Source organism: Rattus norvegicus, chromosome 8, assembly GCF_021556685.1.
Source record: "Rattus norvegicus strain SHRSP/BbbUtx chromosome 8, alternate assembly SHRSP_T2T, whole genome shotgun sequence".
Lineage (NCBI taxonomy): Eukaryota > Metazoa > Chordata > Mammalia > Rodentia > Muridae > Rattus > Rattus norvegicus.
Genome location: NC_141541.1, coordinates 105,854,376 through 105,871,564, shown reverse-complemented (window position 1 = coordinate 105,871,564; position 17,189 = coordinate 105,854,376). Strand labels below are relative to the sequence as shown.

The following is a 17,189-nucleotide window of genomic DNA, read 5'->3' as shown; positions in this document are numbered from 1 at the left end:
ACATAATGGCCTAATTTGTTCTGTGGAGTAAATACCCAGTTCCTTTGCTGTGGAGTGCCAAGCAGAAGCAACCCGTTGGCAAGCCTTCGTTAGAAGACCAGTTGTGAAATATAGATCTACCTCTCCAGGGAAATGGCGTTGCAGGGGAGCAGATGATCCAGCTGCGGCATTGAGACTCTGCTTGTCTGGAGTATTGACGTGAGTGTCACAGCATAGCCTGCTGACAACCCCAACCCCACCCACCAGAGCAAGATCAGTTTTAGGAGTGCTCTGTGCTGGAAACAGATAGCACTTCTGGGCATGTGTTCTATTCTCTGCTGCTCCCAACACAGACAGGCACATACCCCTGTGGCCAGCCAGAAAGTCCCCTGTGAGCTCTGACATGCGGAACCTGCTCTCTGCCAACAGGTACCACGTCTTTAAAAGTGGGAACACTTAAACATTTCACTTTCGGTCACTCCACTTTCTCTGGGCACAGGATTTATTATTTGAATTATTCAGTGGATTTTTTTTCCCTAGCAGACTGAGATATGAGATATGTCAACAAAATTACAATTATGTTCCTCTAAAGATATCCACTGAGATTTTTTCCCTTTTTATTTTTAACTTGCGAGGATTTCACCCTGCATCACTTACAGATAGACTATATTAATGGAGAGCCACCCTCAGTACTTAAAGTGAAAATTTAGGGTTTGTTGTGTCTTACAAATACACTACCAAGCTTCCTGCTTGTTTAATGTGAGAGGGTTCTTACAGACTTATTCTCTTTGCGAAGAAATAGCTTTTAAAACCCAGGCCTGAAGAGTTCTGGGGTCTACCCCGCCATGAATATTATAGGCCAGTTGTGTCACACTGAGAAGGTCCCTGCGCACTTCTGGGCTGCAGAACGGCTGAAGTTGTATTCTGAATGATCTCCACTCATTCTTCTTTAGTCTCCCATAAACACCACCCTCCCTAGGGGTGAGGGAAGTTACTTGTGAGAACTCTGATATTGGTCTGGGTAAGAAGGAACAAAAGAAAAGAAATATTTTTGTACAGAAGTATTTTCCTTCCCTCCTCTGCTGGTCCTCTGCTTCTCCTGCCACCTCCCTAAGGGATGCATTAGAGACCTTGCTAACCTCTTGCTCCTATCTTTCCTCCTTACAGGATTCTCTTATGCAGGCCCTGTGTCTACACAGGTGAACCCTCACCCCACATTTCTTTGCAATTCCCTCCTCATGAGGCTGCCTTGGACGCCTGGGGCCCTAAGCCCCACCCTAGCTTTTTCTTTTTCTCTTTTTCTTTTTGGATAGAGTACAAGCAAAATTGTTTCTTTTGTTTCTTAAAGAACGTGTGCCCCGTGTCAGAGTGAGACCCTTATGAAGGACACAGGGACATTATAGGACATGCACACTCTCATCCACCCTCTCATGTCTGCCTCCCTTTGTACAGTCAGTCCTCACGAGAACCCGCCTGATACCTGGCTGAGGTTCAGGTTGCCATAGGAGTCCACGAAAGATATGGAATGGACGTAGTCCTTATCTTTGTAGACCTCAGGATACAGGGCAGGGCTCACCAATAGGATACAGGCGACTCTCGAGCATTTCGGAGGTGGCTAGCTTGAAATAAGACATACTGTGAGAGTAAAATGCACACTGGGTTATAAAGATTTAGTAGAGTCAGGGTGGGGAGGTGGGAAGGGGTAGGTGGGTAGAGGAACATCCTCATAGAAGCAGGGGGAGGCGGATAGTATAGGGGGTTTATGGACAGGAAACTAGGAAAGGGGATAACATTTGAAATGTAAATAAAAAATATATACAGAAAAGATGATACTTGAAAAATTAATAGATTTAGTAGAATAAAGGTGTAAAATATCCTAATTTTTAACATTGATTATATGTTGAGCTGGATGGGTGGATTATGTTATTTAGACATGGATATAAAAATATGTAAATGTCCATGCGTGCTTTGGAGGTGGAGCAGGGACAAGAACAGTGAGGGTTGACACAGGCTGGTGCCCTGGAAATGGTCCGTACAGTGCAGAGAGGAAGGGTGGGCAGGGCTGGGGGCTTCTTAGGCAACAGCAGAGAGCTCATGCCAGCACAATGAAGTAGACCGATGAGTGGGGCAGGCACCAGCAGTCATGATGACACTGGCCTTGACTAACATGGGCCAGGTAAGGTTGTGCCTGTAGGAGATTGTGTTTATCACGATTCCACGAGGCAGCTACATCTGTTCTCCGCGCCACACTATAAGTGGAGGCCCAGAAAGGGAATGTGACTCACGTGAGTTCACACAGCTGTACAAGAATGGCATCAGAATCTGACCCTGAGAGTTCTGGGTCCATGGTACACACGACCAACATCCGAGCATGAAGCAGAAGGCTTTGCCATCTCTCTGAGCTTCACCACGGGAGGCTTTGCTATTCCCATAGGTCTAGGGTGTTAGGATCCTCAGCATGGCTATGCTCAGTCAACAGCACACACTCACTGAAGATTTCACTCACCCCACACAGTGCTCGACTCATTTTAGAAATGGGTACTTAGTAAAGTTTAGGTCCCATTTCTGAGCCGACTTGCTCAAAGCCTCTGGATTTCTATAGGAGTGTAGATCTGCCAGACCCTGAGATAAACAGGTTTGTAAGAAGATCCGATCCACCTTCCCTAGCCAGGGTCTCACAGGGCCTCCATGCCTGTCTGTAGTGATGTAAACACCTACACACAAAGCCACTGCAGATGTGGTCTGTTGTACAGAAGCCCCTGTGTCTGCTGGGCCCTCCTCAACCCTCTGCCTGAACAAGCAAGACTACTAGTCAATGTTAATCGTTCAGTCTTCTTGTATGTGGAAGAGTCCATACCCTATACTTTTCACAATCCTGACACGACTCCCTCTCAACACTGTTCCTGTTTGGAGGCAAAGGCTGCTTTGATTTTGTGCAGTGGATACTGCTCAGTGTAAGAACACCCATGGAAAACGGGCCCTTTCCCAAATCTCAAATTTAAAACATATGCTTCCTGACCAGGTAAAATATGGAATTTGCTTGGTATATTTAAGCTTACAAGTTCCAACAGGCATACAGCAGGCCCCCTGCGGCTCTGAATCTGTGCCTCAGGGCCCTGACAGATGTCACCTGGCTCTAAAAATTCATGAAGAAACATCCTGGGGGAAGTCAGTGGCTCGTGCTGGAAGCAGTCTGAAGGAAGAAAGTGTGACCCGCTAAGGACAGACATTTGTCTTGGGGTAATCGTCCTAGAGTTCCAGAAAAGCAGCAGGGAGAACATGTGGGCCCCAGCTTCTGGTGATGGGGGAAGGGGACAACGGCATGTAATTCACTGCCACATCCCGGGACCAGGAAGTGATGGGAGGCAGTGAAAATACAATAAACATGGGTTGGGAAAATTGAATGAATTTTGCAGCAATCTTCTGGGAACTTTTATTACAAGTGCCTAGTAAGAAAGAAAACAAGTATGCTTCTGAAATTATGTTACTTACTCTTTCGTCACTGTGAGGGAAAAAAATCCATACAAGAGCAATTTAAGGAGGCACAGTTTCATTTTGGCTCTGGGTTCAAGAGTTCAACCCCTCCCAGTAGGAAAGTGTGCTGGCAGCTCTGGCTGTGGTGGCTGTGGCAGGAGACAGCTGAGCACAGTGTCTCTGCAGTCAGGAAGCAGGGAGAGATGAATGCTTGACTCTCTCCCTTTAATTCACTCTGGAACCCTGTGACCATGGGATGGTCTTGCCCACATCCAGAGTGGGTCTTCCTTCATTGAAACCTCTTTTAGAAAGAGCCACATAAACAGGCCCAGAGGCAAGGCTCTTAAGGTTTTACACGTAGTCAACCTGACAGAGATTAACCTCCCTACACTGCATCTCTGAGTGGAGGTTCTCAAGCATAGCCCTTTGCTGCCTGCAGACTTGCTGACAGGGCCGACCAAGCACAGGCTGCCAAGCACCACCCTGGAGCTCCTGGCTTGTTGCAAATAGGGACTAAGGTTGAGGCCTCAGGAAAGTCTGCCTTCTTTGCAAGTTCCCAAGAGGTGCTGTTGCCTATGAGCCCAGTATCATGCTTTGGGAATCCTGCCGAAGTCAATGAGGTTTTCCAAAGAGCATCTATGTGGTACATCTTGCAAGGCAACGTTTTATAGACTCCCAGTTGGAAACCAAAGCCTTAAAGGGTCACAGAAGAACATTTTCCTGAGTGATAACAAAGGGGGCCCTCATGATTCCTCAGCTGGAGACAACCCGAGCACTGAGAAGGCCCAATTCAGGCTTCATTGGCTCTGACCTCTAACTCCTATCCAACTCCACCAACCCTTCCTTCATAGGGTTCTGAAGACTTCATAGGCAAGCCCCAAAGGGAGCCAAAGTGGCATCATCCGGGGGTGGGAGAGGGAGATCTAATTAGAATCCTTTGAAGGCACTGGATTAAAAAACGATGGATGAATGAATGATGAATGAACAAGTGAATAAACCAGGTGACTATGGAAAGAGGAGAGATGAGAGAGAGAGAGAGAGAGACAGAGACAGAGACAGAGAGACAGAGAGACAGAGAGACAGAGAGACAGAGAGAGAGCAGTGTCATGCCACAGTTCCAGAGTGTCAGGGTGCCAAGCCCACCACCAGTGTCTCAGAAAGGACTAGCGTGCTTTTCTGTCCCTGTGGAGTAACTGAAACCCTGCATATTGAGCAATTCTTTATGTATGTGCTCCAAATACAAGTTGCAAGGGCAGTTTTCAGGATTGTTTTGGCAATTGGCCCAAATGTTGCTCAAACAAATATCAAACACAGATAGTCTCTTGGACACAGGCCATCCGCTATATCTCTGTCCCTGAGCTCCTGTGGTCCTGAGTCAGCTTTCTGACAGAAGGCCCAGTGGATGGTACCTGACTTGTCACAGTCACCTCCACAAGAAGCACACTAGCAGACATGCAGGTGACCCCTGGGAATATCTTAAATGGATTAGCAACAAGAGAGGGGCCCTTTCCTTGGCAGGGCAGAGATGACGCACAGCCCCATCTTGGTTCCAGCCTAGCAGTCCTGTTTTCTTCTATCCTGTCTCTGCTTAATGTATTTGAAGTGGTCTCTCTAAAGACTCTATGGACTTTATAGATGCATTTTAAGTTGGTTTCTGAGCTCAGGACTTTTATCCTGTGTCAGCTGTCTGGACCTGGACCTGATGCCCAGGCATAGAGTAAGCTTGGGAGACAAAGTACCTGGCTGGCTTCCACCCTTCAGCCCCAGGTCAGCAGCAGTATTTGTCCTGGGATCCAGGCTTCAAGCTGCCCCCCCCCACAGTATGAACTTCATGCAACTATCCGAGCACAAGTCTTTTTGTCAAGGTCTAAAGACCTAACTGCCCACTCTTCTTCCTCTTCAAGGGTCTGTGAGACTCCTACCAGATGGGGTAGAGCACAGCCCTTAGCAGCCCTTAGTTTCAATTCTCATCTCTGATTTCTTTGTATTTAATGTCTGAAGAACTCTCTTCCCAGATATCTTATTCTTGTTTCTTCATTTTACTACTGTCATTATATTTTACCCAGCATCTCAGTTTATTTTGGATGAGGAAAGATGTCACCATTTGATCTTTTTCTAGTTCTGTCCCGGCTCCTGAAAGAGGACACAGAGACTTTATTTATATTTATGCTTGGGCCTTAATCTAGGCTTGTTCCCCAAGTAGGCCATAACTCAATTATCTTATTTATGCTAATCTAAGTTCTTCCACATGGCTGGGTACTTCACTTCAGTTTCATGTGTCCAACTTTCTCAGTGCCTCAGTGGCAAATCTCCCATGCCTGACTCCTTCCCAGAATACCTCCCCACCAGCCCCCCTCTGCTGGATGTCCTACCCTCTAATCCTGCTTTCACACAGTGCACAAGAGATTATCCCTACAGAAAGACTAGCAAACTGTGCTGAACATTGAAGGTGCCTTCATTAAACTCAAACAACCCCGTGAGTGATACTGTTATCTCCAATCTCACTTAACCATTGTTGCAGCAAAGAACTGAAAAGATTCTTCTCCCGAAGTTCAGAACAGAAATCCTAAGAAATGAGTAATTAGATAAAAAGCAGTGCTACCCAGCCAGTTACCCCAGAACCCCAGAATCAGTCTATATGGATTCCCTCCTGCCCCTTTGTCTTACTTCCTTGTTCATCTCATTTTGTGGCTTCCACAAGCCCCAGGGTAAACTGGTTACACTGACCAACCCAAATTTGTGTCATTCCATTGTTACAGAGCCCTCCATTGCTCAAGCGTTTCCTCCTTGGTGTCTGTACCAGGTCTGCCTCCTCAGTTCTCTTTCTGCCCTCTCTGCCTCTTTGTTCTCTCTAGCAAGTGTAGCAGGTGCTGAGTGGCAGTTGGGTGCTGAGTGACAGACGGGAGAGAGGACAAGACAGAAGCATCAGATCAAGACAATAAGTAAGCACAGAGGGCCGAGTGGGGAAGACTAAATCTGTGCCGTGTGGTGACTTAGATGACAGATCACATGGGACTTAGATGACAGGACACAGAGAGCATGTTTAGGCTGACGTGGGAGAGGAGCACTACGAGCCCAGTTTGGGACCCAGTACATCTGAAGTGCTGTAGAAGCTCCAGATGCAGCTGCCCAGGGATAATCTGACATGTGATTATCCCACAGTCCAGCAGCCAAGTCTCTCTGCTCAATGGAATGTGATGCCATTGTGCGAAATGAAAGGACAGAAAGCTAACCATGGAAGCCCATAGTGACCCGAGTGTCACCTCCAACTCGAGATAAGTTTACAGGCTCCATGCAATAGGAAGCCACGCCATTTCTTTCACTCTCTTTTCAGACGATCCCTGGAGCAGAATTGATCCCCCCCTGCCTAGCCAGCAGTTGAGTAGCCTAAGCAAGAGTATGGAAAGCTGCTTACACATGGAAAGCATGTTCCAAGATTGATTGTTGCTATGACTGCCATCCCCTCCCCCACCGAGACCTCCAGACTTCCTGTTGCCTACAGAATAAAGGCAACACGAAACACAGGTCCTCAGCCCTCCAGCTCCAAAGGATGCTTGCAGCCTCAGCTTAACGCTCCTCATTGCTCTCAAACATTCTGTCCTACCCCATTCTGCATCCATGTCTGCTGCCTCCACTCCATCGCCTTAACACATCAAACACACACACACACACACACACACACACACACATATATATACACACATACATATATACATAAACACACATATATACACACACCACGTACACATATATACACATACATATACACACATACATATACACACACCACATACATATACACGTATACACACACCACATACATGTACACATTTAAACATATACACACATACATATACACATAGACAAACACATACACCCAGGCATACACACACACCACAAACACACATATACACATGTACACACATACTTAGACACACACATACATGCATGCATATATGTGCACACACCACATACACACATACACACACACACACACACACACACACACACACCATGAACTTACCTGGCTCCTTCCACAGACCTAGGATGACTATGAATTCCAGGATGTTAAAGCCTTTTTATCAATACTTCACTGGGCTGGAAGCACCAGCTAGGTTTTCAGGCTGTTTTTCACAAAATAGTCTCTGCTTTTTGTAAGTCTCTACAGAAATGACTGAAAGAATTGGACTCCATATGCTGCCAAACTGGTGCCTCCAACAGTAAGGAGAAAAAAAGAGACCGATTAAAGGAATAAGAGGTTTCTGCTTCATTTGCTTGAAATTTATTCTTACCTTCTATGCCCAATGAAATCTTAAGAGTCCTGTGGTATTCACCCTGATTTCTACTTTCTCCCACCTGGAAAGATCTCTCCATTCTCTGGAACCTTGAAGCGCTCCACACCTGAGTTACAACACAACACTTATTTCAATCTGTATTATATTGGAATATTTTCTGTATTTGGGCCCCTAGCTCCCACTTCCCCCTCTCTCCTTCCCCATTAAGTTGAAACCCCTGAAGGCGAAGACTCTGTTCCACGTGGTCTTTTAGGACCTCAATAGACATAGTAATTGACACGGAGGTTGGCAAATCAGTGCGTCACATATGGAATGGCTGTATTAAAAAATATGCCTGACTTAATGGAGAAACTAAACCAGAACTTCCAACCGGGCCCTAGATGGGGTCTTTGAATCAGACTGTCATGAGCTATGAAGGCAGTCTTCTAGGATCACCCCCCCTTCCTCTGTGTGCATCTCTGGACCTCTGATTTCTCTCCCACCTAAAGAGCAGCTGTGGCCACCTAACATAGAATCACATCTGCAGGTATTCTGAAAAGGAAGTAACTTTGTCTAGGTCATGCCTTGGGCATCCATTCTGCGGAGCATGATGGGACAGGCGTCGAGCCAGTTAGGTGCGCCAGTGATTCACACACGGTTAAGAATTAAAATTCATCTCTCCCCTAAGGAAAGGTCACTTTGCCTAGTTTCCTTGTCTTGCTTGACCTATGTAGCAATACTTCTATTTCTGCTGCCTCCTGGCTCGATCATTTTTCAATTACAGTTTGTCCCTGCCGTTCTAGCTAAGGTCAATATGGGTCTCTTCCTGATCATAGATCCACATTTATGAAACTCTAATTAGGCATTTCCTTCAGCCGCTGACATAGCTCATTGGGACAAGTCTGCAGCTATAAGCTTAGTATGAGCTAAAAGACTGTTGGGATGCCCAATTAAGGGCTCATGAGCACAGCTCTGCTTGTCCCTGTAAACCTTGGCTGCTCCTCACATAGGTAGTAGCCTCTGTTTTGATTTGGGAATGCGTAAATTGTACCATCTTTTGTGACTCACAACAAAAATGAGACAAGATATGTTCCTTCACAAATGTCTAGGATTTTGCCCCTTTTTGGTACTTATGTGGCACTGGTACAATACAGGAACTGTCTCACATTCTGTGGGTAAAAGAATAAAGAGATACGATTTTTAGCTGGAAAAAATCACTATCTGTATCAAGAACTTTGAAAATAGCTATAATATTTGAAGCATTAAGTCCCCTTCCAGGAATCTCTCCTAAGGATATAATCAGAAATGGAGACAAATATTTATGCCCAAGAAATTGATGGTAGCATCATTTGTAATTGCTGTTATAAAATTAATCTGATAATGAGAGAATAGTTAAGTATGTTATTGGATATCCATATCCACATCACATGGCCACTTACAGCGGGGTTTGCGAAGTTAGCATTTCATTGCCAACATTAACTGATACATGCAAACTTTCAAATCATTAAAACAGTGTGATCCAATCAGGGCTTTCACAGCCATTGTTTCTTGGGGTCTTTATATGAACACTGTAATACATATATTCCCATCTTCAAGGTTGAAAGCATGTTATAGGCATATTTGAGGCTGCTGGGAGTCTTGGATATGCTAATGAGGGTGGAAAAGCCCCTTCACCCCCACTAGGAGGCTCAGTTCAGGACACAGGCTCATTGTATCATGAGAAGTATCAAGGAAGCTGTCTATGAATGAAGCACCAGTTGGCAAAACTGTAGGAAATGCATCTAGGGCAAACTACAATATTGGGAAGGGCAGTGCTACTCTTAAGATTTGAAATGGTCTTGACTTTCCTTGGAAACTTTTTCTGCTGCCTTATGAAAAGACTGAATGTTGAGGAATTAAGACCAGAGGACCATTCTCCTTCATCTCCAGCAATCCCAGAAGCTCATAGGAACCAACCATCCCTGTGCACAAAGGGGATGACTGATGGCTGTGAAGTTGGTGAGGGACCCAGGATGGAGAGCACTCATAGGCTACCTACCAAGCCATCCCTGATGGCTTACTTTCCATGAGGGAGGACGTGTATTCAGGAACACTTCTGGACCTAACCAGGAGCTTCCAGATACCTCTTGGGCTATCGTGAGAATGTAAACCATTTTTCAGGTTCTTTTGATGCCTGACTATCTGACTCCAACTCCGAACAAGGATGCATTGAGATCCTTTGGGTGGGGTGCTCCATTGAAATACTCCTTTGGTTCACCACTCTTCCAGCATCCCTACACTCTGTCTTTACACCCTGTGTACTGCCCCTATAACCTGGGAGCACCCACTGTAGTCACAGACTCAATCCCAAATCTCAACCTCCAGATAGGGTTTGATCCAAGACATCAATAAAGTGCAGAGTGTAAGCCAAGTCAAGGACTCTCACTGAATGCAACAAGACATTGGGGTAAACTGCCTGGACCCTTCCTGTGTGCCTACTAAAGCCCATAAAATATTCTTCGGGCTTTATCAGACTAACAGGCTTCAAAAGGAGTAATTTTCTGAGACATGAGATGGGACAATATAAAAAGAACATTAAGGGGAAATTTCTTATTCCAAAATGAAAGCGAAAAGATCATTTAGCATCCCTGTTGGTGTTATCTATTCATGAGAAACAGCACATTTAATCCAGTGCAGGATGGAGGGGGGCCTTTGATGCCCTCACCTTGGGGTCACCTTCATGTAGAACTCATCAGCCTCCCCTGCCATCTGCAGCAGGGGTGACCAAGAGCTGATGATACAGATGAGGCACACTTCAGAGGATCCCATGGGATGCAGACGGAACGGAGGTGACTAAATACAAAGGAGAGAGCCCACGCCTGCACAGAGGGAGGGGAGCACTGTTCCCTGGTTCTGCTGCCTTTTCTCTGGTCTCTGTCTCCCTCCCCATGGTTTTGTTATAAATTGTACAGTGTGAATCTGGTCTCTTGGGTCAAGAACTGTGACTCCTTCTAGTTCAGCAACCTTTGCACCATTGTAACCAAATAGCTAAGGAGAGGGGAGAGCTGCTGTTGCTTCAGAAATTTCAGCCCATCATAAGGGAGGGAATGAGAAGGCAGAGCCAGCCTTAGCTATAGTCCCAAGGACACCCTCCTAATAACCTCTTCTTCCAACTAGGCCCCACAACCAGAGCTTTCACCACCTCCTAATAATATGGCCATATAATAAATCCATTAAGGGATTCTTTCATAAGGTCAGAGTCATATGGATCCATATGGCAATGACCCTTAGAAATGGCCTCATTGGCACAACCAGAGGGGTACTTCAATGATTCCCCATGTGTTTCTCAACCAAGTGAGGGTAACTGTCAAAACTAGCCATCACAGCACTCTCTCCCCTGAAATTCTACCAGTCCATTAATGCTGGTTCCCAATCCTGGAAAAAGATAGGACACCTGGGTGGGGCCAGTTGCGAAAGGACACGTTACAAGGTTCCATCTATGTCCTCCCTAGGTACACCAAGGTAGAGGAAGACAGAGTCCTGCTGGAAAATCCATGTCCCTTGGAATTTACCTTCCTTGAATTGGAAGGACTAGGCTACACCAGCTTCTCAGACGCTTAACATAGAAACATCAGGATTCGGGGCTCTGGCTCCTGGGGTTCCTGCTTCTTCCTTTTTCTGAGTCTCCCTTTACTTTAGATCCTCTCTAACCCTGAATTCTGCTGCCTTTTTCTTTCACCGTCCTTTCTCCTCTTCTCATCTATCTCAATCTTTAGCTTTACCCTCCCTGGGGCACTAGTCTATGTTCAGCTTTGCCTAACCCAAGACATAGAACAAAATAGGTTTTCAATTTCATCTTTTCCTATATTGAAGAGAAGTAAGACACTCTAACGTATCCATCAAAAATTTGTAAGCCCAAAATAGGTGGTAATTATGTGAACAAAATGTTCTTTCTGCCCATTTTCAAATGTAGTCCACGCTCCGTGCCTGAAGGTTCTGCGTCCATGAATCCACCCAACTGAGGAATTCCTCCCATATTGAATATGAGTAGCCTTTTCCTTTTCTTGTTGTTAGTTTCTAAGCAATACAGCTGAGCAATTATTTAAAGAATTTACATTGCATTGGGTATTGTATGTAAGCTGGCATTGATTTAAAGTACACAGGAGGATATGCATATGTTATGTGCAAATGTAACGCCATTTTATAGAAGGAACTCAAGCATCTGCAGATTTTAAACTCAGCCAGATTTTAAACTCAGATTGCTTCCTGGAGCCAATCCTGTAAACACTGACGGATAGCTGTATTCAGCCGATGACAAGACCTATTTGTATTCTTCTTCTCATTGTGTCTGATAACCTTGATGTGGAATATAGGTCAAAACTGTGTTCTTTGAGTCTTTGGGGCAATAATTGTTGACCCCAAAGCATCTTTCCTTTCAGAATGAGACTTTAAAGGGCTGTTTGGTGATGCATTGTAGATTTGATTTTAAGTGTTGCTTCTCTCTGTGTGTTCTTTTTCCCCATTAGATTTGTGACAAAGAGTGGCATTACTATGTCATCAATGTGGAGTTCCCTGTGGTCACCTTGTACATGGATGGAGCAACATATGAACCATACCTGGTGACCAATGACTGGCCCATTCATCCATCTCACATAGCCATGCAACTCACTGTCGGCGCCTGTTGGCAAGGTAACCCCCAAGTGGAGCCCTCTTTCCAATCTATGTGCTGGCCATGGGAGAGATTGATAGAGAAAAAAGGAAGAACAGTAACATAAAAGCTAGCCAGGAAGAAAGTCACTAGCCCTTTACTAGCAAAATAGCACTTATAAACGTAAGCATTAATCAAGACATCAGCCCTAAGTAATAATGGAGCACCTAGCCTAAGAATGGATTGTTATTTTACATCAACCTAGACAAGTTCATGGTTGCCTCTGAGTTACCAAGACCACTCAATAATTTGGAATCTTAACTGATTCCAATCTGTGACTGCATGTAGAAAGGGTTGAATGCAGAATCTTTGACTGAAATTGTCTCAAGGTTGCTTAGAAACCAAGGATCTCATTATTACTCAAATGTCTAAACCCCTGGCGTCTACACGACCAGAGCTATGGGAAGCATTGTCTGCAGGCCATAGGTCATAGCAGCCACTCTCAGAGTATGCTCAGCCCTCAGTTCTGAACCCTTGCTTCAGCCCTGTCCTTCCCTGATTAGGACAGAGGCCCTTGGTTGACAGCACCCATAAAGAGATCTGTTTCTTCTACTCTTCCTTAACCATTAGGGGACTCTTCTAGCCCCCTAATCCAACCCCATTTCTGTTTTGGAAGCAGGCAAAGGAGTTTTCAATGCACACAGCCTTGTGTCTTACTAAGCTCAGCTGGAATGTTTCTTCTTCCCTAAATATTGAGGGGTCTTCATAGGTCAGTGAGGGTGACTAGCAGGTAAAGAGGATGCTCCCAAGTAGGCATATTACGCTCCGAGGTAAGACCCAGCCCTGTGTGGATGGCTTCTATGAAGACTTCCAAGACTTCTAACTTCAGCCATTCACCACGGGATGGTGAGGGGAGAGGTGTACTTTAATAACCCAGCTCTTATATTTACAGGAAATTGGTTCCCGTATTTCACATGGACGGTGTTGCTCTTGCATAGAACCCCTGCACAGACTCCTGCATACCTTAAATCTAAACAATTATCTATAGCCCATAATGCAATATAAACACCATGCAAATAGTTGTTGATACCGTTGTTTAGTAATTTTAAATCTGCAAATGCGAAGTGCAGACACAACTTTTAAAGACACATTTGGAGCCGCCCGAAGAATATACAAGTGTCAGGGAACAATCGCTTAATAATCTGTTCTTTGTGGATCAGTTGACCCAGGCATGACTTGGGAGATACACAAGTCCCTGTAGGCTGGATAAAAAGTGATTCAGGGCAGCTTCATGGGACAAATTATGGAAGGAGGAGCAGGCAGTAAACCCTGTAGGCATGGGGAACAAAAAGCAGGGAGCAGATACAAGTCAGTAAAGAGTAAAATTAGCCGTTCCTGCGCTGAGACTGCCACGCCATGTGTGATGTTTCACCCAAGGCTTCAAGCCTTGCTTAATATTTTTCCAGGACTTGGGGATGAGGATGTCTTTTCGGTATTATAGGTTCTCCCCAGGGTTACCAGGTGAAGACTATGCCTTATGGGAGGGACCCATGAAACCAACAAAGAGAAAGGCGACAACTATGAGACTGAACAGAAATCATTAACCACTGGACATAGCTGTGCTGAAGTTGGGGACCTTGGTATGACTCAATGCCCCAGCCAGATACCCACATAGGTGTTCTGGAGCACAGCCCAGAGAAACCCTATAAGAAAAGACACTGGGGGGTATATGCTTCTACAAACTTTACCATGATTCCTTCCTGGTTGCCCCTCAGAGATCACATCCAAGTTCTTGTCACTCTAATCTGCAACCAGCCTCTACTTAAGCAAGTCAGTTATATGCTTCCCAGTTGTATGCTTGCCACCAAATCAAAGGTGACTCTGTAAATAATTAAGATGATGCCTGCGTCATTTGGAATAGGCTGGCGTTGCGCTGTGACAAGCATGCTCTGATTCTCAGTTAATTGGTACTTGTGTCTTGGTATTCTTTACCAAGTTCTTGTCTGCTTTGGCATCAGCGTGGGACCCAAGCAAATACAGCAGCCACTGACAGGCTGGTATATGCGGATCAGGTCCTGCAAACATTTTACTTTCTATAGCCTCATTGTTGCAAAACATAAAAGCTGCCTTCCTCTTAATGGAATACATCTCCAAGAAGCAAAAGAAAGAGAGCAGTCTTGGAGTGAGAAAACCTTGAGTTTGAGTTACATCCCAGCCTCACTCCTTGCTGACTAGGTTTACACAGGATCCCAATTCCTCTGTATCCCACGGGATTTTTCTCTCTGAGCTATTTGCTTTTTGCTTCTTTCTAGATTTCACATATGAGAGAAGATAGTTGTCTGTGTCTGCCTCAATTCTCTTAGCATGACCCCCAGTTCTCTCCATTTTCCTAAGACTAGCATAATGTCACTCCTCAATGTCCTAAATAATACTCCACTCTGTGTGTTCATGTGCGTGCGCGTGGGTGCGTGTGTGTGTTTCTTATATAGTTTATCTCTTAGTGGGCACCTAGATTAATTCTGTATCTTAATTATTGTGAGTGGCGCTAAAATAAATATAGGTTTGTATGGTCGTGCACTAATGTCAATTTCTCGAAATACATATGTGCCAGAGTAGTACATCCTAATTTTAAAGTTTATTTGCTTTTTCCTGAAGACTAATGTCACTGAGCAATTTTCATACATTTACCAGCCATTTGTAGTATTTCTTTTGAGTTTTATCTCTTCAGATCATTTGATAATTTTTGATGACATCATTTGTTCTTTTGAGTTCTTTATGAGTTCTGGATATTGATCCCCTGTTGGATGGCTAGCTAGCATAGGTTTTCTTCAGAGTAGGTTGTCTCTCATTGTCGGTTTGTTTGTTTTTGGTTTGTTTTTGTTCGTTTGCTTGTTTGTTTGTTTGTTTTGCCCTTTGCTGCACAGAATCGTTTTAATTTGATATAACCCCATTTCTCACTTCTGGCTTTTGTTTGCTGGGCTAGCAGACTCTTCTTCAGGAAATCATTGCTTGTGCCATTATCTTGAATATTTCTAGTATGTTTTCTTCTAGAAGCTTCAGAGTTTTGAGCCTTTGATTCATTTTGGTTGCTTTTTCAATGCAGAAAGATCAATAATGGAGACTCTAGGTTGCATTTACTCCATGAAGATATCTTATTTACCCAGCACTGTTTGTTGGGCAGGTTGGTCCTCCTCAATTCATGCTCTTGACATCTTTGCTGGGATAGTTGGCTGTAGGTGGCTGGATTTATCTCTGGGTCCTGTATCCTCTTCCCTTTTGTCCATGTGTCTGGTTTCATACCAATTTCATGCTGTTTTGTTCCCGTGCATGTATATGATTTGAAATGATGTATCATGATGATACCAGCAGCATCTTTGTGCTCCTGAGTTTCTAATTTCTAAGTTTACAAGTGAGATTAAAGCCTGACTCTCGAGGTCCATGAAGAATGTGTGTACTTGGCATGTTTTGTGTGAAGGGATGTGTCACCTTAACTTATCTCCCAGTCTTCTGACATCTTCCTTTTCATTTCTTTCATCTAAATCTGACACAATAGGAAATCTACAAGAGCTAGCCTACTCTAACACTGTAGCCCAATCTCCTAAGTATCTCTCCGTTCCCTCACTTTCCTAACCTCTGTAGGACTAGCCCTTACAGACAGACTGCCTTCCCAAGGCCCATGCATAAGCCAAAAGAAGCCCAAAGAACAGTTTATCAGGAGAATTTTGGAAGACAGGAATAGAAAAGCATTCAGGACCATGATTATGAAGTTTGGGGGGACATGGAGAACACTCAAGTACTTTCCCTACAAGGAATGACAACACAATAGTGCATTCCCTGCTGCCCAAATCTCCATCTTAAAATACAGACTGAGTTAGACCACACAAAGAAGGGGAGGGGAATGAGAGTAGGAGGTGTGAGCATGCTCAGATCTCCCCTAGCACTGCAATATGCACGGCCCAGGAATGATGAAGGGGAGGATGAAGAAAGAAGTTGAAATTAAGTCTCAGGACACTCTACTGCCGTGTTAAGGAATTTGGATTTCTATGAATTTCTACATTCTTCTGGGAGCCACATTTCTGCCAGTATAGGACATATCAAAAGATCTTCCAATGAGATGCAGAACTGTGAAATTAATGGCCTGTGGAGCAGTCCTCATCTCCATAGTTCGCATCCTCTACTGTCTGCTTACACACATAGCACAAAGCCCTGCATATGCCCCTCTAATTGCCTTGAGCTTGCAAACCTGGGGTGCTTTTCTGGTGCTTCTAAGGTAGGCTAGGGAACTTGTTCTCATTTGTGAAATTTCTGATTGGGGTTGGACAAAGTGAATAGAAAAGGACTGGAGAGACTCTGCGTGTCGGGTTCTCCTGGGAGCCAGCAACAGCACCATTGCTGGTCTGTGTTCTGCAGACCCAATTAGCCAATGGTGTCCTGTTAGCGAATTTGAAAGCCATGCAATCAGTGGAACTTCATTTTCACTGGGATTTTTCCAGTAATTAAAAAAATGAGGCTTCATTTACACTTAAGAAACATCGCCAGTGAGGCCAAGTACACACGGCATCACATAATTGCAAGGAAAGCCTTTGAGTCTTCCATTTTCATTAACAAATTCCAAAGAGCATGGCCCTAGCCCTGGCAAGGGCTTCCTGGTTGTGTCACCTTATGATGAATAGCATCACAAGGGTAAAAGAATATCCGAGCAGAAAAGGTGTTGTGCTAACACTCCAACCCAAAGCACTGGAAGAGGCCAATTTGATGATTACCTAGTAGGTCTCAGATTTTAAACGTTCAGCTACCTGTCAGCATTGCTACTCTGGAAATCAGGCTTCTAACCG

At 44.7% G+C, this 17,189-nt stretch overlaps 1 protein-coding gene across 2 annotated transcripts in view; it reads left to right on the top strand.

The window, feature by feature from the left end:
• The window catches only part of Clstn2 (calsyntenin 2), a 609,459-nt gene that overhangs the window by 557,259 nt on the left and 35,011 nt on the right, over positions 1 to 17,189 (top strand). For both annotated transcript variants that reach the window (NM_134377.2, XM_087560326.1), the window contains 1 exon segment: positions 12,233 to 12,395. In NM_134377.2, the coding sequence (NP_599204.2) occupies positions 12,233 to 12,395 (163 nt within the window).